Source organism: Astatotilapia calliptera, chromosome 22, assembly GCF_964374335.1.
Source record: "Astatotilapia calliptera chromosome 22, fAstCal68.1, whole genome shotgun sequence".
NCBI lineage: Eukaryota > Metazoa > Chordata > Actinopteri > Cichliformes > Cichlidae > Astatotilapia > Astatotilapia calliptera.
This window is the reverse complement of record NC_137442.1, coordinates 11,979,147-12,004,356: the sequence shown is the minus strand read 5'-3', so window position 1 is coordinate 12,004,356 and position 25,210 is coordinate 11,979,147. Positions and strand designations below refer to the sequence as shown.

At 38.6% G+C, this 25,210-nt stretch overlaps 3 protein-coding genes across 3 annotated transcripts; all 3 read right to left on the bottom strand.

Annotated features, from left to right (window-relative positions):
- Nucleotides 1-125: 125 nt before the first annotated feature.
- On the bottom strand, nucleotides 126-3,925 carry LOC113015281 (sperm acrosome membrane-associated protein 4-like). The gene is made up of 3 exons (XM_026157235.2): nucleotides 3,712-3,925; nucleotides 1,010-1,120; nucleotides 126-638 (listed from the first exon to the last, which is right to left on the bottom strand). Exons 1-3 carry the CDS (start codon nucleotides 3,761-3,763, stop codon nucleotides 424-426), a joined length of 378 nt encoding a protein of 125 aa, XP_026013020.1. The 5' UTR covers nucleotides 3,764-3,925; the 3' UTR covers nucleotides 126-423.
- A 5,905-nt stretch (nucleotides 3,926-9,830) lies between these two features.
- LOC145423415 (uncharacterized) lies at nucleotides 9,831-12,609 on the bottom strand. Its single transcript, XM_080295831.1, has 3 exons — nucleotides 12,117-12,609; nucleotides 10,656-10,766; nucleotides 9,831-10,374 (listed from the first exon to the last, which is right to left on the bottom strand). Exons 1-3 carry the CDS (start codon nucleotides 12,166-12,168, stop codon nucleotides 10,139-10,141), a joined length of 399 nt encoding a protein of 132 aa, XP_080151957.1. The 5' UTR covers nucleotides 12,169-12,609; the 3' UTR covers nucleotides 9,831-10,138.
- Nucleotides 12,610-12,719: 110 nt separating this feature from the next.
- Nucleotides 12,720-21,594, bottom strand: LOC113014889 (lymphocyte antigen 6B-like). The gene is made up of 3 exons (XM_026156689.2): nucleotides 21,357-21,594; nucleotides 14,363-14,473; nucleotides 12,720-13,851 (listed from the first exon to the last, which is right to left on the bottom strand). The coding sequence occupies exons 1-3, from the start codon at nucleotides 21,406-21,408 to the stop codon at nucleotides 13,640-13,642; spliced, it is 375 nt and encodes a 124-aa protein (XP_026012474.1). The 5' UTR covers nucleotides 21,409-21,594; the 3' UTR covers nucleotides 12,720-13,639.
- Between the last annotated feature and the right edge of the window lie 3,616 nt (nucleotides 21,595-25,210).

Here is a 25,210-nt window from a genome sequence, read left to right as displayed (position 1 = left end):
AGAAGTCATGAATTTTTAATCCAAATTAAAAAGAAACTAAATTTGACCCATGTCATGTTCTTTTTCTACAACAAAACTGTTTATTCTAAGAAAGTCAGACCCTGAATTGGACAAGTGGAAGCAAATAGATGGATAATCAGCGTAAGAATTTATTTTCCTTTAAATCAGCTTTAAAAAGTAATTAAAAAGCAATTCAAGTAATATAATGCATCTGGTTGTTATATTTTGGCTTGAAACTGTATCAAACTGTAGAATTGCATAGAAAAACCTATAGTTTAGATTATTAAGCACATTACATCATCACACTGACACTTACATGTTAGAGATATTGTTTAACTCATTTTTTTTAATTGAACGTTTTGAAAGTGAATTATTATGAAATGGAAACTCAAAGCAACACTCTGTTGTGTCTTCTCGTCATCTTTAAAAACCCAACTGGCTCCAAACTGCTAGCAGGGCAGCACACAGAGCTGCAGTGAAGCCAGGCTGGATGAAGGTGGCCCCATTGCACAGGTCGGTGCTGCAGCAGGTCCTGGTGACGGTGTAGTTCACATACAAGATGGAGCCCGTCTCGTTTCTGCACTCGGCTGGTTCTATACAGCCACGTTCATAGATGTTCAACAGGCTGATCGTAAACTCTGAGAGAGGAAAGGACAGTCCATGTTTGACTTGTTTATCTCGTTTTGGCTTGTTTTAGGTTATTCAATGTTTTCAATGTTTTTAAGATGTATTCTTTTTAATACTTTAACATAAAATATTTTGAAGCTTGTAAAACATTTTTTTTGGATTACATGTTAAAATGTGTTTTTTGTAGCACATGTTAAAGAAATGAAATATAAAAAGATTTATGTCCCTACGCTGGAAACTTTGACAAAAAGTCTGAACTGCTTTTTGACACAGTGAACAAATTCAGTGGAAAGTCTTATCACTGTTGTGAGAAATCAAAATGTAATTTTCTTCATAGTTCCTCTGTAGCTGTGCCACAGAAAGTTCTGGGTATTTCTCTTACTTGCAACTCCAGTGAAGCAGTTAGTCTGAGATCCTGTGCAATTTACAGGATCAGTGTGCATGCAGTAGCCAAGGATCTTAAAATCACACGTCTCACAGGTGAGAGATTCAACTGTGGGAAAGAAAACAATAACCAAAAAAAGCAACTGTAAATAAAAAAGGTGCTGGAAAGTATCAGAAAGTGTTTTAATCAGCTGTGTCAAATATCTGACTCCATTTAATTACAATTTTATCAAAATAGGAACCTCCTTTATCACAAAGTACACAAGCAGAAGTTGTTTTTTAACCTGCCAAGGTTAACAGGCTGTTTATATAAGAAAGCAATTCAAGCTACATACCATGTTTTTCGGACCATGAAGCGCATGGGATTATAAGGCGCACTAAGCGAAACAAAACAGTCAGAGAAGTCAAATTTTACTCAACTCATTCCTCTTGCTTCCTCCACTTCCGTACCATTGATTCATTAATGTTGAATTCTCTTGCAGCTACTCTATTCCCATGTTGTTGCTGTTGACTGACCTCGTATTGTGGATAGATTATCCCAGTTTTTTTCATGACTGAAGTTTAACCCTTGATGAGTGAAAAAAGTTAGCTGTGTAACATAGCTCTGTCGCTAGCGATCACGTAGCACATCATTATACACAGCTAGCTAGTCCAAGCTAGCAGCTAGTCCAACTTAAGTAACCCCACAATTGATCAATTTATTAAAGGTGAAAGAATTTAGACAGTTTTTAACTCTCAGTGATGCCACAGTGTTTTGGACGGAGTTTTGGACCCAGATTACTTTGTGAGGCTCCCGACTACGGTAGCCGTAATGCTCTGACAAGCCATCAAGCAGTGCGGCTTCGAAGCTTACCAAAGTCATACTAAAACATTTTTTGAAATATTTTTGAGCACCGTGTACCACATAAAATCGGTTCGAAGTCAGTAAGCACAATAATACATAAGGCGCGCTGTTGATTTTTGAGAAAATTGAAGGATATTAAGTGCACCTTATAGTGCGGAAAATACGGTATATATATGTGTGTGTGTGTGTGTGTGTGTGTGTGTGTGTGTGTGTGTGTGTGTGTGTGTATATATGGTTTGTGTGTCTCTCTCTGCATTAGCCCTGCTAACACTTGCGACCTGTGACATCCTCTGACATCCTTTCTACAGTGGAATTAGGGAGGTCCATTCCAACTCTGTTTCACAAGTAGATTTCTTTGCTTTCACCTTTGTCACAAATTCATGACAAAGGTCAAGGGTTTAAGTTTGGCGACTATTCGTCATCTGCAATCTACCTCCTAGATCGTTTTTCCCCAAATGTTTTGCCTTTCATCTTTCTGACAAACTCTTAACAAACCAGTCCTTCTACCTGCATTTTCTCAGTATTCAGAATGACTTCGAGCAGCACTAAATGCCCTCATTGTGATTCTGGGGAAACATTTACATGGTTTTAACAACACTGCAATTGTTGTGAATAGTTTTCATTACAAACAGGTGACAGACATCATGAGAAAATGACAAACCTTATTTTATGGGAGGTGCTGGACCATTACATCATGCTAGAACAGCTTTGGTATTTTGAGGCATTGATTCTTGATTCTAAGAGCTCTATGCATGCTTTGTTATCTTAAAAGAAAGTGGCTGCATTAGAATAGAAAATTTTTATGATAGGATAAAGGTGATCACTTTTAACATGTCTGTATGAATTTTTAGTGGCCCTTTACTTTAAGGGAGCAGTCCCTGACCTATGGTTGAATCACAGGCATGGAAACAAGGGCAAATACACAGCATAGAGTTTGCTGATGCTATCGTGCTGACCTTCATTTAACTTTAGCTACAACTCCGCTCAATTCTTTTAAAAAAATTGTTAATAACCCATAAAAAATTGTTGTAGGTTGCGAAAGGGGTGAACTTCTTCAGCTCATGAAACATTTGAGAAATACAAGTGGCTCTACACCATAACAGAGCCACTGGATCACTCACTGTAAGATCCAAACCCTTTTTCTATGGCTTCATGGATGCTGCAGGTTAATCTGTTTCTTGACCCATGAAAAAGTTTATTTTCCATCAAACTCATTAGTCGTTTTACCACAATTCACAGATTACTGCCTGTGAATTCTACAATTTCGGTGAAGACCATATCAGATGTTAGTCTGAACAAAGTAGTAGCAGTGATCCTTAGGCATTATGAATGGAGGGTTGTGGCATGAGCTTAATGGTCCTTTAGCCATTTCTGCTCAAGTTTAAAATACACTTTTGTTTATCAGATGGTCAGAAACAACAGGAAACTGCACAGGCTTCTATTAAATAGGAATATGCAGACTCTTTGCCTTACCTATACATGGGTCAGCACTGCTTAGGGGCCTAGACACCCTCCAAAAAGCCCGAGCTGAGCCAGATAAAACCCTATTATCACTTACCTTGGTTCTTTTAAGGATATTCTAATAACAATTTGGAAGAACAGCAGTGTAAAACTTTTTAACAGTCGAGTAAAAACGTTTTGGGGTTATGAAATCAGACCCTTCAGAAACACTGAACAATATTCTCGATTGTTGATTTGAAGTCGTAAAAAATTAAATCACTTGTTCAAGGTATTTATATTTATACATATTTTCAGTTTTTCCCAAGACAGGATATACACATTTTAAAGTATCTCTGAAAATAACCAGTAGTATTTGAGTCCAAGCAGAAAGAAAAGCAAGCAAAAAAACCTCCTACCTGTAACAAACAGAGTCATTACTGCTGCACAACTCCACAGTAAAGTTTTCATCTTGATGTTTCCAGAAGTGCAGGTGAAAATACCAGAAAGATAACTTTTATTTTATTTTTCTACGAACTCACTGTTACGGCAGCTGTGGGAAATCTGCTTTGACGAACAATGCAGTCATATCTTTGTTCACTGGGGGAGTTGTATCAGAAATACACGTCAACTGGACTGATAAAGTTTGCAAGGAGTGACATGAGTGTTGCTAGATGAATATGTATAAGAGAAAGTAAGATTAAAGTAAACCTATTATTTACTGTAGGGTTTATGTATCAGCCCATAATAAAAAAACGTTATCTGATCTTTATCAGGTCTTGATTTAAATATATTAAATGATTTTCAATTCTGAGATGAAGAACAACACATGACATATTACACCATGTCATTATTTATAGATTATAAACTAAGGCAAATTTCAGAAGCAGTGCACGAGCATGAGGTGTTCAGTACTGTGGCTGCAAAACAAGCCCAAGTCATCACTCCTCCAATGCAGTTGGCATGAGCTGATTGTGCTTATTCACCAAACGTGGAGCTTGCATTGTGTTAGCAAAGACCTGAAAGCTCCAGACCAGCAAACTGCCAAAATGTCTACATTTTTATTACACTTGCTGGGGGTCAGTTAATCAAGTGCATTTGATTAGCAACACCCTACTCGATCTGTTTAATTCAAATGGAAGCAGTGAGGGTGTACTAAATTTCTCACCCACTGCTTCTGCACAACCAGATACAAGAGCAAAGGATGATCATTGAGTACATTTTTCTCATCATTTTTACACATACACAGGACCACTTCCAGCTCCATCTTTTTCATCTTTAACTCTCCTAGAGTAGCTTTGCATAATTCACAATTTACAGAACCATGAATGAACAGTCTGAAATTCAGTATTTAGACAAGCGTGAAGGAATTATTTGCACATATGTTTGAAGCTTTGGCAACATTTAATATGAAAATCTACCCCATTGTTGCGCTGTTAACCCAACATAAAGAGGAGCTGGCAGCAGAACTCAAGACTGAATTAAAGTCTTCCTTTACTCAACTTTAAGTTTGACCAGGTTGGGCTAGCAGTGGATGAACATGGCCAGCGTTTGTCTTCGCTCGGGCTGGCAGCAGAAGATGCAGGTCAGCGGATCAAAGAGCTCAAAGAAGCACATGGTGACCTCCGAGAGGCTAACTCCAAGCTGGGCGTCAAAGTTATCGACCTAGAAGGCCTCAGCCTTTGGAAAAACCTACAAATACTTGACTTAGCAGAATCCACTCAAAGTGGACTGACTTTTTCGTCGCTGCCCTCTGTGAAATCGTTGGTGGGGATATACTCACATCGCCTCCAGAAATTGACAGAGCTCACCGTACCTTAGTGCCGAAGCTAAAACCGGGTGACCAACCGCGACCAGTGATTCTCCACTTTCATGTGTTTCAGACCAAATAGCTCATTATCCCACGTCAGAGGGGAGTTCTCAACTACTGGGACCAGCGGATTCGAGTTAGACTCAATTCAGTATATTTTTCTTGCCTTCTTTCTGGGTTCTTCTCTCCCTCTATCCATTGACAACTTTACATCTAATCTGATAATTCAGCACTCCCTCAGGGTGTGGGCTCAGTTCAGGAAACATTTCAATCTTAAGAATTTCTCACTTCAAAGCCCCATCCAATCAAGTCACCTATTCCTCCCTCCAGCTTTGGACAATTTGTTCCAGGTCTGGTTTAGAGATGGTATTATCTACTTTAAAGATCTCGTTATACACAATAAACTAGCATCATTTGATCAGCTGTCAGCAAAATACATTCTTCCCAAAAATCAATTTTTTTAGACATTTACAACTCAGACAATTTTTGCAATCCCACCTCTCCAATTTTCCAGAAGCTCGAGCTGCTAACTAATGGACGAGCTCCTTAATTTGCAACTGTCAGGCAAGGTATAATCTTCCGCATCTATAACAAACTGTGCAGTGTAACTTCAGCTCCCTTTGAAGGCCTCAAATCCACATGGGGGAAGGAGTTGGGTATAACTATGTCAGATGATGTATGGAATTCAGTCCTCACTCTGGTAAGTTCCACATCACTCTGCGCACGCCACTCCTTATTCCAATTCAAGGTAGTCCGTAGGGCCCACTTGTCTAAATCCAAATTAACTAAGATTTATCCTAGCTTTGACCCTCACTGTAACAGGTTCTGGTATGATGATGCCAGTCTTACCCACATGTTTTGGACCTGCCCTGCCTTGGCAAATTTTTGGGAAGAGGTTTTCTGCACTTTGAACAAGGCTGCCGGCCTGAAACTGGCTCTCAACCCCGTACTTGCTCTCTTTGATACAGTAGGTGAGGATGATAAGTATATTACCGGGATAAAACGTCGGGTGCTGTCCTTTGGTTCCCTCCTGGCTAGATGTGCCATTTTGAGAAGTTGGAAGGCTCCATCCAAAATAAAAAAGGCACATTTTCTGACAAACTTGTCTAACCTTAAATTTAGGGATGCTCCTGCTAAATAACAGATTTGCTTATTCCATAGATGTTCGATGACCTACCACTGTAGGTTTTACTGTGTTAATGGGAATGTGAAGCTCAGTTGTGTTGCAGCTAACTTCTTTGTGGTTTGCAAGGAAAGGTTTTGTTAGTACTAATCGCCCCTCCCGGGTTCTTGTGCTTTGTTAATTTCTTTTTTTAACCTAAGTTGCAACATGAGAAGTTCTGTTTTGTATTCAATGTAACCAGTTTTTGTGTTTCCCTTTGTTTTTGTTGTCATTTTTGTAAACTGTATCCACAATCAGTCAAATACAGTTTTTTTTAATTGGTTTGGTACTATTTTCATAACTAAAGTGTACATTTTCAAATCTCTCAGTACAAAACTCACATTTGTAACACCACTAGTCATTCTTTCAAATCTGATGTCATGATTTCATTGTATTTGCACATATTTTCATTCCACTTAATCATTGTTGCAGAACATATGATCATTGTGATATATTCTGAGAACATTTGCGTTAATCACCCAAACAAAACAGTAAGATCTTTTTTCAGCTTAGTACTTTTACCAATCATTTCATTCAGGAGCAAATAATACAAGGTAAGCGTTTCAAATTGTCCTTGGTGATGAATGAGTGTAACTGAACTGTAAAACTTTACACAGCAAATATTACACTTATGTTCAGGCATAACAAAAGAAAAACAATTTTGAAAGCTGACATTGTCCCACACAACAACATAGACAATGTCTTCTCCCTGACAGGCCTGCTCCAGTTCATTTACAGTTTTTTCTGATTGCTTAAGCACATTTTTTGTAACTATTGGCTAATTTTGCAAAACTCTTCACACAAATAAGAAAACCTGTCACCCAATCATCAAAACATTGTAGTTCTCTTGCAAAAGCAAACACAGCTAGATTAACTCTTCACACCTTCATAAAAATGGTGTTTCCGTATCAAACAGTACACACAAGCCATCATCTACTAAGCACACAATGCGCCAACTACACACTGATGGTATGAATACAAAACACATCTGGCTTTTGCTTTCTCTGTGCACAAGGTAGGCTATGTCAGTTTGAGCTCATACTTCTGTCATAGATCCATAAGCATAGAGGGATCCAAACTTCAAGTACTGGTGTTTATTCAAACACATCAAAACAAACACAAGTGTTCATTTCCAAGTATAGGATTATTTGCAATCGCCATAATGACTATATGGGTTACTTGGTCTGCAGTGAACATGCTTCCTCTGCCCCCAGCATCTGGTCATCTAGCAATTCTGTAAAGTAACAATTTCAGTATTTGTACATCAATGGTACTGGTGTGTTTCTCATTGGCATATGGCAGTGCTACAAATCTTTGTGCGAAGTGACTGTACTAACCGATTCTCATTTCAAGATGTCCTTATGGTACTTGCTACAGTGTAGCGGCTCGAGTTGGGCTGGACCCGTTGGCCAGCTACCCTCAGTGTCATTCCACGGTTGATTACATGGTCCACTATTGTAGCTCTGATGTCATCAGCAATTCTATTTCTTACTCTTCCTACCCTTCCTCTCCCCCCTCCTCATCTTCCTCTCCCCCTTCCTCGTCTTCCTCTTGCTCCTCCTTGTCCTTGTCGTCCTCTTCATCCTACTTCTTCACCTCCACGTCCTCTTCCTCGGCTTCCTCTACTTCTCACTCTTTCTGCTCCCTCCATTGTACTCCGCACACACAGCTTACCTGTATTATAGTGCTTAGGCTGATTGCAAAGTGAACTAATTATCTAAAAAAGTTTTCACATGTGAAAGTGTGCCAGACAGTTGGCAAATTAGTGTTAATGATAGCCATACATGTGTATACTTTTGCTAGGAGTGTGTTGGAAATTTGGTAATTGAGTGTTGTGCAGTGAATTGTGCCTACAGTTTTGCAAAGTGTGTGTTACAAACTGAGTGCAAAGCAGTTTTTGTGCTTTTAGTTTTGCAAACTCAGTGAGTGGTTTTGCTATAAGTCTGAATAGTTTTAGAGATTGTGCTACAGGAATCACAGTTAGGGTTTAAGCATTCAGAAAAAAACTGTAAAAAAAAAAAAAAAAAAAAAAAAAAACCACACAACTATCAGGTGTTCAGTGTTGTATGACCCTAGAACTGGTCTACAGCCTACCACACCATCTTCAGATATAGCTGCACACATTGAGATGTTTCCCCCACGTTGTCCAGGGACTTGGATGGTAGCCCTTTGTCCAATAAGGTTACGTCCTCTGCGTCTAGTTTTTGCCAGATTGAAACCGGCCTCATCAACAACAATATACTTGTGATGATTCACAGCAGCGTCCAGCTCCATCACCCTCTAAAATAATAATTTAGTTTTTTTTTTTTTTTTACAACTAGTAGTTGTCAGTACTGTTACAGTAATTGCATGCCAGTTTAGTGTTGTACCTGAATATATTCTGAACGCAGTTGTTTCACCCGGACATTGTTCCTCTCAAAAGGAACCAAGTAAATTTGTTTCATGGAAACCTGGTGCTTCTTCAAAAGCCGGGCAATCGTTGGAAGGCTAACTGATGGCACATTGGCAAAGGTGTCATTGTTGTTCTCAATAGCCTGTTTGATTTCAGACAGCCGTATGTCATTCCTTGCCCTGACCATTTCCACCACAGCCAACACCTGCTGGTCAGTCAAAACACGTGGGCGACCACCACCAGGTTGTCTCCTGTTAATTCTGAGGACAATCATATACTGTGAATATTGAAGTATTACAAATTACATTACTGTAAACTGACAATTACATATTGTTCATCTATACAATAGAGTATTATATTTTAGAAGTGAAGTTGCTATAGCAGACATACCGGTTTTCTTGGCGAAAAGTTCTGATGATAGAGCTGACAGTTGACCTTTGTAAATTAGGCTGTACCAACCTGGCAGCCTCAGCCATGGTAAAGCCTCTGTTAACCACATGGTCAACAATGATGGCCCGGACTTCATTAGAGATGATGGTGCATTGTCTTCTGCCTACATTTCTCTGAAGACCACCTCTCTGTCGAGGAGCACCACCACCCCTTCGATGAAGGTTTCCTCTCCCTAAGAGTCTATCCTGCTCCATATTTGAACAGTGCAAAGTCTCAAACACAGTTCTACTTATATGGTAACTAATTGTGATCATCAGGGGGAAACAATTAGCAATTAGTATTTCTAGATTGAAAGCTCTTGCAGCAATGTGTAACTTACAAATGACCAGACAACAATCAGTCAAGTTGAAAATCCATGGACATAATGAAGGATTCATTGATTAAACATTAAGATCAGTTGAATTAAATGATAGAATAATGTATTAAACTGAATAATAAGAGATGCAAATCAAAAATTTGATAGTGATAACATTATAAAAGGCAGTAACTGTGAACAAAACATTTATTTAGATGAAACACTTATTTTGTGTAGTGAAAAGGATATTTTGTCATAATGTGTATTGTACTGACACAATTGAAAATATGCTGAAATGTTTGAAAAACGTGCACTTTTGATGATCTGTTGTGATATAAGTACTAAGAGTTTTGAAAATGTACCAATTGCTTGTGAAAACTGCGCCAAACCAATTAAAAAAAACTGTAATAAATACTCTGAGGCTAAAGATGCTTTTTAGAACTTCTTTTATTTTCATATAGTCATTAAAAGGAGAAATACAAAAAAGGAAAGCAACAACATGGAAGACTTAAAAACTCAATGTTTCCCTGAAACATCTCATAGATTAACTTTCATGACGTTGGCACTAGAGGTTTGTGTTTTATGTGACAAACAAAACTTCGCTTCATGACTATGCATGTAAGTTTACTTAATAACTGCTGAGATCCAAAGACTTCATTTTAGATAGAGTGTAAAGAACATGTTTTTTCTTAGGTTTTTGGTACGAATGGCTTTAGCTAGCATTGTGTGAAGTTTGATCACAACATGCTTCCCCAAGCGGAGGCCAGGACGGCTGCAGCAATGGCGGCAGAAAGGGTGATCTTGGCAGATGGGGCACCGCTTGTGGGGTTGCAATTATCCGTGGAGCAGCACGTGATTGCGAGGTTGTAGCTGACTCCCAGCAGGGTGCTGTTAGACGTAATGTTGCAAGCTGTAGTGTCACCTCGGCAGCCCCGGCTGGTGAAGCCTGAGAAGCTGGTGAGTGATGGGAAAGCTGGAGAGAGAAAAGTTATGTTAGGCTATTGAGACTTACAGAGGTGAAGAATGTTTTTATAACCTTAAACCAGTTGAACTGACTTTTCTTTAAAGCACAGCACCTGTTAACTAGTAATTTTCCACTGTCACCCAGCTACCACCACACCCTACTTTGTTTTGGCAGCTGAGGACATCGGGTATGTCTTCAGATACATTTGTGAAAGTAGACAGGTATAATTTATGTGATTCATTCCTGTGCTCACTTGCTGTGATATTTAAAACAATCAGGAGGTGACCTACCCACGGTTCCAGTATAGCAAGTGCTGGTGTTGGTAGAGCAGGTCTCTGTACTGCTGGACAAGCAGAACCCCACAAGGCCAAAGCTGCACTTGTTGCATGACAGGGAATCCACTGAAACACACAAAGGAAAGCAGAAAAGTGAACATCATTTTGAGAGGCGATCAGAAGTGATTGACATATTCGCTTGGCAAGGAAACGGTCACCGGTTACTTTACAGCCAGAGACACACATCCCGTGTTGGTCATCCGGCAAAATCAAACATGTGGCACTACCCGGAGTGACAAAGGGAGTAGCCAAAAGTATTTTTATCAGTGGAAAAAAAAATCAGGTTGATAAAGCAGTCAAGTTTTTGTTTCTGATTTTTTGTGTTTTTCCCCCTGTCCAGTCAGTTTTGCCCTGCGCCAGGTGTGACTGAGACTCAGACACACTGCAGTGGAAAATGTCTGATCTGCCACACCCTGTACACAGGTGTGAGCAACAGCTGTCAGTCAATCAGCTTTATATGTTAAAAGGCTATCATCTCAATTCAGTACAGAAACATCTGTTAACAAAAACACTTTCACTAAATGGGACGTCAAAGTAGGTTTTATTTAATTTGGAGGATTGAAAAAGAGTCAGTCTGCTGTTATTTTAGTAGACTTGTCATTAATCATAAATACACCAGAGGCCTGAACTTTTATAGACCTCACCCTGAGCAGCAGCTCAGTCAGTTTGGGCGTTAATTATTCAGATAGTTAAAAAAAAACAGCACGGGCAAATATCCAAATATCATATAACGTATGAATTCTGCTTCCTGCATGCCTCACCCAGGCTTCGCATCTTGGCAACACACACGAAAAATGTCTGCATTTCCAGAATGTGAGAAAGAGCATCTTTTGGCAAAGCTGGAGCGGATTCTCCTGACATCGTGTGGTGCTCATGTGCAGTTGGCCCAAACAACACAAAGCAGGCACAGTGTTTGCCTCTGACGCAGTTACAGGAGTCTTACTTAGATGTTACCGTGAGGAGAATTTGACCAGTTTTGTCAAAAAACCAACAACATCCCATCACTCTCGATAGTCCCTTAACCAGCTGTCTCCTACTGTTTTTTAAGTGCCCTGTGAAGTGAATGATTACCCTCAGCACAAAGAAACTTTTTTTTTTAAATGCTGGGATGATGGCAGATGTTTTATTTCTGAAATTATGGAAAAATAAAAACCACCACAATAAGTTTGCCAGAGTCCTGAATTTATTTTTACCCTGCTACCAAAATAATTTACTAAAGACAATGATTTTTTTTATCACCAAAAAGGAACTTAGCAGTAATACTTGTCTAAAGCATTTCAGGAAAAAAAGATAATTTTACACCTTTTTTAGCTCCTCTGATTTCCTTGTATTATATAAGATATCGTAATATTTATGTTATTTTTGTAACCTCATTTTATCATTAACCAATGCAGAGAACTGATTGGATAACCTTACCCAGCATGAAGGATGCAACAGCTGCGATGACTGCAAGCACAATCTTTGCCATCTTGTGTTGATTTGGTCGTTGGCTTTGAGTCCTCAGAAAGTCCTTCCACAGAGAGGCTGCTGGCTCTTGGCACTTCTCGATAAACTGATGAGCTTGTTTGGTGGGGACAGATTTATATTTGACAGCTGAAGGGAGTGGACAACAGTTTTTTTTTTCCCTAAGCCTTTTGTCTTTGTCACCTCAGGTGGACGGGAGAGGGAGTGCTAATGAGCGAAGGAATGCCATGAATGATGAAAGCAGTGAGGCTGAAAAACGTAAAAACACAAAACCAAAAACAGAACTACCGACTAAGTGGTTCTTCTTTGTAAGTAAAATTTGCTTTTATTACAGAATTTAATGAGTTATTTCTAGGTTTACCCCCTTTTTTCCCCCCTCTAGAAATGACATCAGAACCCCAGAATAATCTTTTTAATCTCACATATGACACATCGATAAAGTCTCTCTCTGCAAAGTGGCACGGAAACCTGGTTAACCAGTAAATCTAGCAGTTTCACAAAAAGAAACATTTGTTTCATCAGCAGTAAAGAAATCAAACCCGATACACACATCTCTCCAGTTTCAATAGTTTTATTTAAAGACTTTGAAGCATCAAAATATACATTTTTAACACAAAAAAGGATCTCTTTTGAAAGTATTGCCAAACTAGCCATTTTATAAAAAGTTTTTGCAAACGGGAAAATGTGTATATGAAGACAAATCCGATCAAGACGCATTAGTCTATACATCCCCATCACTCCCATATAGCCAACATACACACTGGAGGGACCAAAAAAAACAAAACAAAAAAAAACCAAAAAAAAAAAACCCCACGTTATTTAGACCTGGCAGGGGGAAAGGGGGAGAAACAAGAATGATGAACCGGTGCCAGCCTTAAGCTCCATAATGCGTTCATAAACACCCTTTATGCTTTGGTATGTTTCACAGGTAGTAATAATGTTATACAGCTAGTTTACACTTACTCCCCGTCTTAGTTTCCACTCAGTAAGATAAGAAACACATTTGGTTTAGCCTTAAAATTAAGCCCCCCACCACCACCACCACCACCATCTTCAAATGCAATGCTGGCAGCGATGCTCAGAGTATCAAACTCTTCGTTTGAGGCGTTCTGACAGCGACAGAGCTAGAAAACAATTAGGAAATTCCTCACAGGTTATTCACCTAATTAAACCAAAATGCACATTGATATCAGTATTACACCCGATTAATATAAACAGACTTTATTAAGCATCTGTTACAGTAAATGCAGGCTGACCCAAATAAAGAAAAATGTTTAAAAGATTGAATTAATTGAAAAACATCTGAAACCAAAACTGCAACATAACTGAAGGACAGCAAACAAAAGACCCATAATGAAAAAAGAAAAAAAAAAAAAAACTCCATGATTACAAAAACCTCATGTTTAAGGACATTTTATCGAATCTCTGGTGTGTGTTGCATCCATGTTTGCATTTTAAACTGGTGGCATCTTCTGTCAAACCAGGAGGTTTCCCACAAACACAGCAGAGATGGTGGCGAGGGCCAGGGTCAGCGTGGGGGTGCCGGGCGCTGCGTTGCATAGGTTTGTGTTGCAGCACGTCTTGGTCATCTTGTAGACGGTCTTGTTTGTGCCAAAGTCCACATCTTCAGTCTTGTTGCAGTTCGCTACTGCTAGGCAACCCTTCATCTTGATGTCCACAAATCCAACTGTGGAACAACAAACAGCGTCAGCGTTTACCACTCAGGGTGCTCGCAGATTCTTTAGAGTTTATCATATGTCAGCAAAAGTCTAGAAAGTGAGCAAAGTTCAGTTTGCAGAAGGACCAAGCATTATAAAAGAGATCCTGCAACCGTTTGTGAAGTCTGTTCATGAAGCATTTTTGCTCTTGCCATTTTGAAATTTGGAAAACTAATGTGTGAAAGATGAATTGGACTGAAACCACATGCTCTTTGTCACCAGTCAATAATCATTTAGCTTATCATGGAAAGCCTGACAATGTAATATGGCTACATGTTACAGGTAGAAATTCCCCAACTGAGAAGGATCAACTTGAATGGGATCAGTGACAGGGCAATCAAGAGTTTGTTCCTGCAGCACAATGTCTAAAACTTCCCCCTTTGTTTGCATTTTAAGAATGCAGGGGTTTCACCTGAGAGCTGACGACAAGCTTTACAAGAATGCAGTGTGTTCACATTTGTAGCCACTGGCGGTGCTTACTTGCTTTCCCAACTCCACTGTAGCACAGTTCGCCGCTTGCACACGTTTTTTCAGACGTCACACACAGACTTCCAATCCCAATGGTGCATTGGTAGCATACAAGAGCTTGGGCTGATATCAGATTTGGAGAAAAAGGGAGAAGAAAAGAGGAAACAGTTTAGTTTGTTACAGGGAATAAATGAGAGTTCAAACATTTGCATTGTTCACAGCCACTTGAAATAGAGGCTGAGAAAAAGAGGCCTTTCAGTGTTTGTCCTCCATTAGGGTATCGACGTCTGGCATTTAACAGATAAGGACGACAAAGTCTGAGATAAAGAAAAATATGACCTTCAGTCTGAAGCACAGGGGAGGCTCTCTTTAGGCCCTACATGTGTTAAAAGGAACCCTCTGGAACGGTTCTTCTGAGCCGATTATAAAAGAACGTTGTCCCAGTCTTGTCATGAAAGCACTTCCTCTTATTCAATTTTTTAAGACTGTAAATGTTGCTCATGTATGCAGAAACCCTTAGAGACCAATTCAGCTTTTTCAATAGAACCTGTGAGACAGCTGTAATCTGCTTTAAGACAAAAACAAGAAGCATGACTGGTCTCTGATAACACCATCCGGGTACAAGCTGTGATTTCACAACCTGTTATTTGTGCTGGGGTTGGGCGAAGAGGTAACTACAGTTTCCTTCAGTGCAGAGAGTGTTGACAAACCTTGCAGGGGAGAAAAAAAAAAAAAAAAACCCCAAGATAAGTGTCACCCATGGAATTTCTAAGCTACCTTTGAGTGCGTCACTAGAAAGAATTGGGCACAAACTGTACAACATTGAGCAGTAACCAATGAGACAGGGAAATTAAAGCATTGTAATACCATGGCTTATTAGAAATCAAGCTGCTTATATTGCGAATGCAGCATTAAACAAATAAAACGGTTTAAAATGTTCAAAGCTTATAACTTTACCCTGAAATCATCTTTGTAGTTTTGGGCTACAGCTTAAGTTGTTCCTCAAGTCTACAACTTTTAATTATTGTCTTAAATGTGACATTTTAAAATTACAGACAATTTAGAATTACTGCCACTTCTGACAAGCTGGGAGGGGAAAAAAAAGAAAAAAAAAAAAAGAAACCCAAACAAAACACATGTAGCTGTAGACAAAATCTTCCAGATTATTAAGCTAATAAAACATCTCATGATGAGTAACCAATCACAATTGGAGTGTTCCCCTGAAGTAATTGCATAACTAGCGTGATGACTAAGCATCATCTGCCTTGCTGCATTGACTCACGCCCTTCCTCAGCTCACTAGTTCCCTCCTTTTTATCGTCCAATACATCGAGGGGGGGGGGAGATTGTGTTGTGGCGTGAGCACTGTAACAATGTGTTCTGATGTTTCAGTTCAATTACAAAGAAAAAACAAAAACAAAAAGGATGTGGATGTGATGCGATAGAGATATATCTCCATCTCATCACATCTACACCTTTGTACAGAGAACACAACCCCACACCCGCCCCAGCCGGTTTCGGTTACACCCCTGAGCTCATGTCATGTGGCAGTTTATGTAGTAGAGGTAAACATTAACTTTTGATTTAAAATAAATCTGTATTAGGATACAACCAAGATTTGAATTACCGTATCAAAAAGCTTTCATATAATAGGACAACTAATTATAAACATGTGAATGTAGTCAAACCTGGAGGTCCTGTTAACAACGGGAGGAAAGAAACATCAAGTCATCAAATACAGCACCTTCAGTAAAAAGTAGCTATAGGACCACAGTTTTATTTTTCTTGCATCAAATTTGATAGAGATACATTTGAGAACTTTCTTATGGTAGGTTTGTTTGTTTAGTTATGGTGACAGGATATAACCAAGACTGCTGAGATGTGTTGCAAGACTTCCTCTCCAATCCAACCAGTTCCTCCACCTTCACGGAACCAACTCATGCACATACGTCACAGAAAACAAACCTGAGGTAAGGCGTGTTATTTTTAGTGTTTCAGGGTTAAAGGGTGCCCAGTTACAGCAGCACATTCGTTCACTTGAGGTGATGCATCAGCATATGACTGGTGGTCTTCACTGCCAGCTGGAGAACACACAGTTTAAAGATCAGCCTCTGGACCAATTCTTCCCGATGGTCAGCTTTAGAAAATGTGAAGGCGGACATTTGTTATCTTTATGGCCATTGATGCCACAGAGTAATTAAGTAATGTAATAATTAAATAACAAGGAATTTCCAGGGTTTTTTTGTTTTTGTAACCACTATACAAGTGCTTTAAACACAATGGCTGGATGTTTCAAAGGACATTTACTCTGAATTAACAATAATTACTTGCATGCATTTCAAGCCTAGAAACTATTTAGCATTGAACTGTAATCTCTTTATTCTTAGCTATTAAATATATCACATCGAGTCATCCTTTCTAAAATGTAATGACTTTATAAATCTATATCCAAGCTACAATACTTTTAGAAAACAAGGCACAATTCTGAAAATCCTCTTTGGTCCAGCATAATTCAGATACTTCCCTGTGTGATACCTATGAACAGTATTAATTTAAGAAATGTGAAGAAGGCTTAAGGAAACAAACACCTATATTTACTTTGAACATTTATAGATAACATGTTAATGTGATCATTTCTGAGGGATTTGCAGACTCTGAGGAGCATAGGCACCTTGTACAAGAAGCTTTCCAACACATTAAAAACATAACAGGCACAGTTCTCCTTTTTACTGAATTGCCCAAATTTAAAATGGATTTCGTTAGCAGGCTGTTCTTTAATAATGAAGGAACACTCTTTGAGCAGTCAGATGTGCCACATTACTAACGAAGTTGAGCCTCAGTCCTACACTGCCCTCCATCGCTCACAGACTAAAGCTGCAGGCTGTGGACCTGTGATTTTCCACTCCAAGGTCAAAGCACATACTAGTTGGACAAAGTATATTGAAAGGTGTTGTGTCTATGGTAATGAATGCAGAGCTAAATGAAGATGTTTCTTTTGTTGTTGCGGCAGTGGGGTGGGTACTGTTTACAGTGCCAACACCGTCAACTGCACAGGACTGGAGGGGCAGGACAATTTGGGAACCAAAAACAAACTCACAAGGCTCAGATTTAGAACTGTGGGAATCTGCTGGAAAAGGACGAAGGGAGGAGGCACTGACTAAATACCCTCAGCCAAACAATGAGTCATGTGCTGCAATATGGAAAGAAATTAAACCAGGAAGTCGGGAAACATGCAAACAAGCTCATGAAATCTGTTATGAGGGCGACTGTATTTAAAGGCTTCTTTCAAGGAGGGATGATGGCCTGTATTTGTATAGTGCTTTTGATGGTCCTCACCCTGCTCATAATAAACTAAAGATTAATGGTCCCTGGCAGCTCACACGAGTTTGCGTTTGGATTTAAACCATGAATAGGAGCAGCTGGTTTGTGGTGGGAAGTGTGTCAGATATTCACATTTTTAGAAAGGGGAATCAAATCCTCTCACCTGAACAGTTATCCCAAAATCAAAAGGCAGCGGGCCAAATGAAACACCTTAGGAATACATAATTCAGAAGTTAAAACTAAGTTAAGCTTTAAAATGTTTTCTTACCAATAGCTATGATTCATTTCAGTTACCATCAACTGATCATGGCAAACAAATACGCTTACATTGCCTGGGGCGGCGCAGGGTTTACTGTGTGCAGGGTGGAGCCAATGGCCCATCTTTACTCCCTTTGTATTCCTATCATGTTTACTTTAGTCTCCATTTAGTCTAATTGTTATAATTGCTTTTCTTTTTGGGGAGTATCATTGACCTACATTGTTTTTGTGAAGTGGCTACTGTTAAATTTAGTTTCTGCCTCTGGGCTTAATAAAGTATGTCATCCATGCCTGCATGTCTGATTTTGGCACAGATTCACTCCAAATACGCTTCCTGGTGCAACCCTCCCATGTATCCAGGCGTGCCCCTTCCCTCCCAGTGTGAGTTTGTGGCTCAAGAAAGGAATCTTTTGCATGCAAGGAAAAATGTGTAAACCACTACAGTCACTTCCACATCACATCTCAAGCATATCAAAAATGTCTCTTTGGCAGGGAACACTGTAGATTACTTAGATTTATTGACTAAGGATTTAAAGCAGCTGGTAGCTGAACAGAGGTGACGATTTGTCTATTTTTATGTGAGCTGGTGATTTGGGAAACATTTCACTGGCCTGTAACAAGTTTCCTTCAGAAATGAACCAGTCCACTGTCTGAATCATTCACTTCAGACTCACCCAAACACCTTTATGCAATTATCACCATATGGGGATCACTTTTTGGTCACACAAGTAAAAAGGTCAGCATTATCACCTGAAGGTACAGCAAGCAGCCAGGATGACAATACAGATCCCAGAAAGGTGTGGTTTGAAATGGAATACAAAGCACAGCAGCTGAAATCTCAAGGACAAAACTGGACAAAGGGTGTAAAACACAATACAAGCAGAAAAACAATAAAATAAAATAGGAAGACTGGACAGCAGAGGAATTTGAACCTTTGGCAAAGTCTCAACTACTACAAGGACAGAAATTTAATGTAATGCCTGGCAAGTTTTTACTTGACTTTGTGTTTAACAGCCTGGGGGTGGATTTAAAAAAAGCACTTCTCCGCATATCACAAACAAGCTGCCTCACCCTGGAGCCTGCAATAATCAGCATTAAAATAAAGCCTGGGATGTGCACAGAGGGTAAACACTACAGCCAAAGTCTTAGTCACTCAGGTGAATCATACAATACACATCATTTAACATGCTAACAAAATAATTTAATTCTCTAATAAATGTTAAGAAATTTGATTTCACCTCCATCTAGACATTTTCACATTATTCAGTTTATTTTGAAGTTAAAAAAAAAAAAGTGTAAACCTAATTGTTAAGGTAAAAACAAGACAACCAATTGAAAACAAAACACAGACCTGACAATTTCACATAAACTTCTTTGAGCCACTTAAACTGTTTAAAGACTTAAAGCAGAGTGTTAGCGCTACTTCTTCTAGCTAAACCAGGTGATACGGATCATTTCTAGGCATTTGTACATGAACCTCGATACAAGTTTCATTCTTTGAGAAAAATAGTCATTTAACCACTCTTTAGCAAACCAATTCCTCAATTTCAATGGAAACTCCGAAAATTAAAACGACTGTAGCAGTTTATACACTTTGTTTTGGTATATTTTAACAAAGTGGCTCAATGGTTTACTTTTTCAGTCAAATAAAAGTCAGTTGTCTACTCATTACCTTTAGCTAGAGGTTTAATCACTGCTGTTAATACTTTTGAAAAGAATTTTTTAAATTTAAGTCAACTATGAAGCTTTAGTTTCACCAAATCTATTAGCTGCCATCTTTAGCCAACGCCTTTGGTAGCTTAACCTCTTTTCTGATTATTTTAATCAGTTATTCGCACTTTTGGCTTAACCAACCAATTTAAATAAAACTCTCCATATCATTTCACTTCCCAGTAATGCATTTAAGTCACAATGCCAGATAATGTATGGAAGACAAATTTAAATATTTTTGGAATTTTTTTGCAAAGGTCCTTTGCTCATTGAGCTATAAAGATTCTTTTTAAAACAAATTAGCCCAATTTGCCATGGGTGACTTTGAATCGGCACTTAAGCTTGTCAATATAAATTTTTCACAGGACAACTTAAGTTATTAGCTACTTTTAGCTAATAACTTAGAGGACCAGACGGACCAGAGGGTGATCATCAACCATCATACATAACACATTGGACCCGATACCACCATTGGTTGCGAGGGGAAAGAGAGGCTATCCCTCAACTGGTTGTTGAAAACCACCTTGCAATTGTTTTGATCACAAGCTGATTGCCACAAAATCTGAAATAAAATTGAGTGAAGCTGACATTTAACACATGTTAGCCATAGTGCTCAGGCAACACCTCTAATATTTCTGCTTTGTGAGTAGCTGTGAATGCTTACTGAAAACGTCATCTTCCGTGCAAGCTATGAGCAACCACAAAATCTAATAATGATCAGATGAATTGCATGCAATCATGAAGACACAATTTCCCCTAGCAACCTCCAACCGGCTGCCTACAAAACCAGCACAAGTTTATTAAGGGTCAAACTAACAACACTCATTTGAGATAAATGTCAGCTTTGTATGCAGAAGCATTTATTTTCTGTGCAACTTTCTTATTTCTTATGTTTTTTTAGAGTGGAGTGTCTCCATTTTACCCAAGCTACACTTAGAAGCAGCGCATTTCCATATACATTTATAGTTTACAGCATAAATAAATCAGAGCTGCATTTCATATGAGTGGTTTAATATGCATTACTATTCACAAACTTTGATATGCGGCTGGGGTTTTAAATGTTTCATATCTTATCTGCAACAGTCAAAAGATCTCTACCCAGATTATGAGATGAACTAGAACATACCATTTAAAACCACAGAGAGATATGGGGAAAAAAACAAACTGATATTTGATTTAGTTTACGCCCAAAAGGGAAGGTTTCCTCATCTTTACATTCGTCTAGGTGGTGTTTATACCTTCTTTTGCGCACACACCCAGCAAAAACAGCTCTGCACCCTCCAACAAGGACACACCCATCAAAAAAAAAAAAAAAAAAAGGGGGGGGTAGACACGTTTTCCAAAGAAAGTGGAAAAATAATGGTAAAGCTTCCAGGACCAAAAAAAAAAAAGATACACATATAAAACGGTATTAGAACATATAAAAGCTCAGTTTAGAACTAAAATAAAGATCTTAAACATAATTTAATCATAAAACTTGTACAAAAAAGTAAGGCGTTAATTAGGAGCGCACACATGACTGTGCAGGTGATAGTTACCGACTACAGCAAAGTTCAACTTAAACATTTATTGCTAAAATTCAAACTTAAGTCTTTAAAGGTAGCAGTTCACTTCAAACGTATTTAGAGAAAACTCATTTTTATTGAATAATTCGTATAACGGGTAAGCTGCAATTAAATCGAATATTTACTTGTGCGTTTGTTTGTTTTTAAACTTACCGATTGCAAAGCACAATCCGACTGCAAAAAGCTGGAGGATAACTCTGTTCATCTTGGGTTAAAAGAAGAGAGGGAGAGAAACAAATGAAGAAAGTGCGCTTTAGGAGCTGGCTGCCTGTGAGCTCTCAGACCGTTATAATCTCGACCTAACGACAAAATTTTCCGCCATCGCTGTATTTATAATCCTCCCCCTCCTTACCAAATGTCACCGTTACCCAATCAGAGGAGCTCATTCTGATTGTGTCGACCTTCACACAGCTCATACAGGTAGGAAGATTACCTGAAAGCAGGAAGTTATAAATACAAGAAAGCTGGGAAATGCTGAGTTTGTTTGGCTCGTAGCTCATTTGTTGTTGACGATATTAACCGGGTTTCCCACTTTCCCAGTCATATAAATCACGCAAAGTCAGGATTTTTGGATACTTCCTTAATACCACAGATGATTATCAGACACAAAATCAGATGAAATGACAGTTTTAACAGCTTTTTGTGGTATAAAAGATGCACAAAAGTGTACAAAGACTATCACACAAGAACACTGGAAAACATACACTTCAAGTTTTTATTATCCTTTATTTATCCAAATAAAACGTAAATCTGATTTCCAAGAGAGATGTGACCAACAGGGCAGAAAAAGTTACAACAAATATAACACACAACAAGTAAAAGACAAATACAATATTCCGTACAGACAAGTGTTCACAAGGCAGAGTGATGTATATGATTTCCACAGCCAGTAATAAAACATAGAGCACAATGTTAGACAGTATCTGACCTCTTTAGGTACTGGGCACATGCATTCATAAAAAAGCAGACCATGGTAATCCAGTAAAGGTAAAAAGCAGTTGTGTAAATCAAATGTTTGCTCACTTGGTAAGATAAACCAGATGGATTATAAGCGACTCTGGTTTGTTTTCATCTTGGGCACAAGCCTTTTAATGTGAGTTTTATTGTAAAGATGTTGGAAAAATATTTTTGGTACAAAATACAGAATAATTTCTCCTCATGTGATCAATGCCAAACCTTTCACCTGAATAACTGTTCTAAAAGTCCTATATTGTAAAAGATATATCAACATTTCAGACCTCGATATAGTTCCACAGAAATGAACAGTCTGATCCACGTGTAGCTTGTTGGGCTCTGGTTACCCTATGTGCTTATATTTTGATATATTACAGTGTTTCTACCCGGGTTTATAATGTTTCTTTGATGCTCATTAGTTGCCAGCATAGACACAATGTATCAACATAAGTGGTAATAGATCTGCTGATCTGTGGATACTGAAACCTAGACACACTGTGTCTCCATGTGTTTATAACATATAAACTATTTATGTCTACACAGGTGATTTATTGTCGCTAAATTTGCAAGATTTATGCCATTTTTACTCCAATAAATTACTAAATGTGACCAAAAATGACCAAAGATACATAGTGTGTCCACTTATGTATGTATTTTTGGTCATTTTATGAGTTTAAGTGGCCTCATCTTTAGACACTTATTATATGTTACAGTTAACAGAGTTGAGGGAAATCAAACAATGTTTGCTTTCTTATTCCTAAAAATTAAATTTAAATTCACTGGACGAGTGAGACCTGGTAGTAAAATAAAGTTGTGATGTTCATGTTCAAAAGGACACTGCCCTGTATTTTGAGGAATTTACAAAAGTCCCAACACAAAGGCTACCATATAGGATAATTAAAATCATACTTTCCCTAATAACTAAGAATAAATCAACTCCGTTCAGCTCAGTATTAATTTTCATCTCTTTATAAGCTTATTGGTTCAGTTTCTGCTGGTCCGTCACAACAATCCTAGTTTCTAATGTTGCATCATGGGAAAATCATTTGCCCATCCCTGGTTTAGAGGGATCTCAGGTGTTATGACCCAGCAAATCTTTTCAGCTTTTCTTTGTTACTGAAATACAAAATCACTGAACGAGAGTGGATTTCTGCTCTCTCGTGCGGTGTTATAAGATACAGCACTGACGTTCGTAAGGAGGACACAGCATAATGTTACACGTCTGTGTCAGCTTCTCATTTGAAATATTACTTTTCTTCTAATGAGCAGACCTGTTATTTCACAATTACTTCATAATCTTACGTGTTCAAATTCCAGAAAATAATTAACATAACAATTTCTGGGAGGGCAAAATCCCTTTGAGCTGGCTGACACCTTAAAAGAACTTAATGAGAGGTCTTCTGGTGAAGGCCCAGTTAAAGCATCAACTTCTCTCTAGTAATATGATACTGTTATTTCCCACAACTGGATGAGGGTTACACATTAGTGACACACAACAAACTGACAAACAGTTGGGAGCAAAAAGAAAAAGAACTGATACTTGATTTTTTTTTAAAGGGTTTATTTCAGCTTTCCCATGTAATGGAGAAAGGGACACGGAGCTACTTTTCATGCTTTGATTAAGATCTCTCACATCGATTGCTGGAAACATAAGTAAACATCCCTATTAACAACTTGTTGGATAGCCTTTAGCTATTTTTCAACAGGTAGGTGATGGCAAGCAGCAACCTCCAGAGCTGATGCAGAAGTGCAAAAAAAATGATGTTGATTTTTGAACAGAACCACATTTTATTAGTAGTCAGTACGGAAACATTGGGAAATAGGCTTGCAGAATTTTCCCCTATAATGACCCACGCCATGCAGCCATTTGTTAGGCAAGTCTGGTGTGCACTGAAGGGCTGCTTTGGCTCGTTTCCAATAAGTGCTAGTCCTTGAAAATCCCTCAGAGCTCAGTTATGATGTGGCACTTCATGGACCTTGGTTTGGGTTTCTGCACTAAACTGGTTTGTGGGGATACCTGGGCAGGTGTAAGCTATTAGCAGTGATTGAATGGTTCTCTGGTGTGGTGAGTTTTGTCTTAAGCGGACTCTCTTACACTGTAAGTATAGCAATGTGAACTTTTGTTGTTTGCTAACTTCCAACAAAATTAATAACAATAAAGTTGTATGGCATGTGGTTCATTTGAGCTTGTGCGTTGTGTGTGTTTCTTTATTGTTATTTTTGTGTGTTTTGTTTTGTTTTTTGTGTGTGTGCTTTGCTTTACATTTACAGCAAACCAAGGAGAGAGAGAACCAGCCTAACTGGGTTACATGGGATAATTAGCATAAATATATACTCACTGGGCAACTGATCATGTACACCTCGCTATTACCAGGTTGGACCCATTTTTGCCTTCACAGCTGCTTCAGTTCTACATGGCACAGATTCAACGCGGCCCTGGAAATATTAGTCAGAGATTTTAGTCCATTTTCACATGACATCATCACGCAGTTGCTGCACAATTGCTTGTTGCATATCCATGATGGGAATCTCCTGTTGCTGCACATCCCAAAGGTGCTCTATTGGCTTAAAATCTGATGATTGCGGAAATCATTTGTGTGCAGGGAACTCACTGTCATGTTCAGGAAACCAGTTTTGAAAAAAAAAAATCCTGTACAGCATTAGGCCACCGTCAGTCTGATAGGATGGATGTCAAATTCTGTTCCTTACATTGTGTTTTGCAGTGTTACAATAGAAATCAAGACTCATCAGATCGTGTTGTTCTAATCTTCTGTTGTCCACTTTTATATCGATGCATCTTTGCTGTGCTTACGTATAAAGGATACTGTCTATTATTGAGCACCAAGATTTATTACAAACCTTAAAGCTCTTACCCACAATAGCATGTTGCATGCTCGAGTCTGAGTTGACTAAGTCACTGGTTCATTCTGATTTATGAGGCCATTCTTGCTTTGATCCCATCTTACTTACTGACTTACATGCATTAAAAAAAGCAAGAGAAGTTATTGTCCTCAGTCTCAAGACTTTCTTTGGTCTGTACTGAAAGTTTGCAC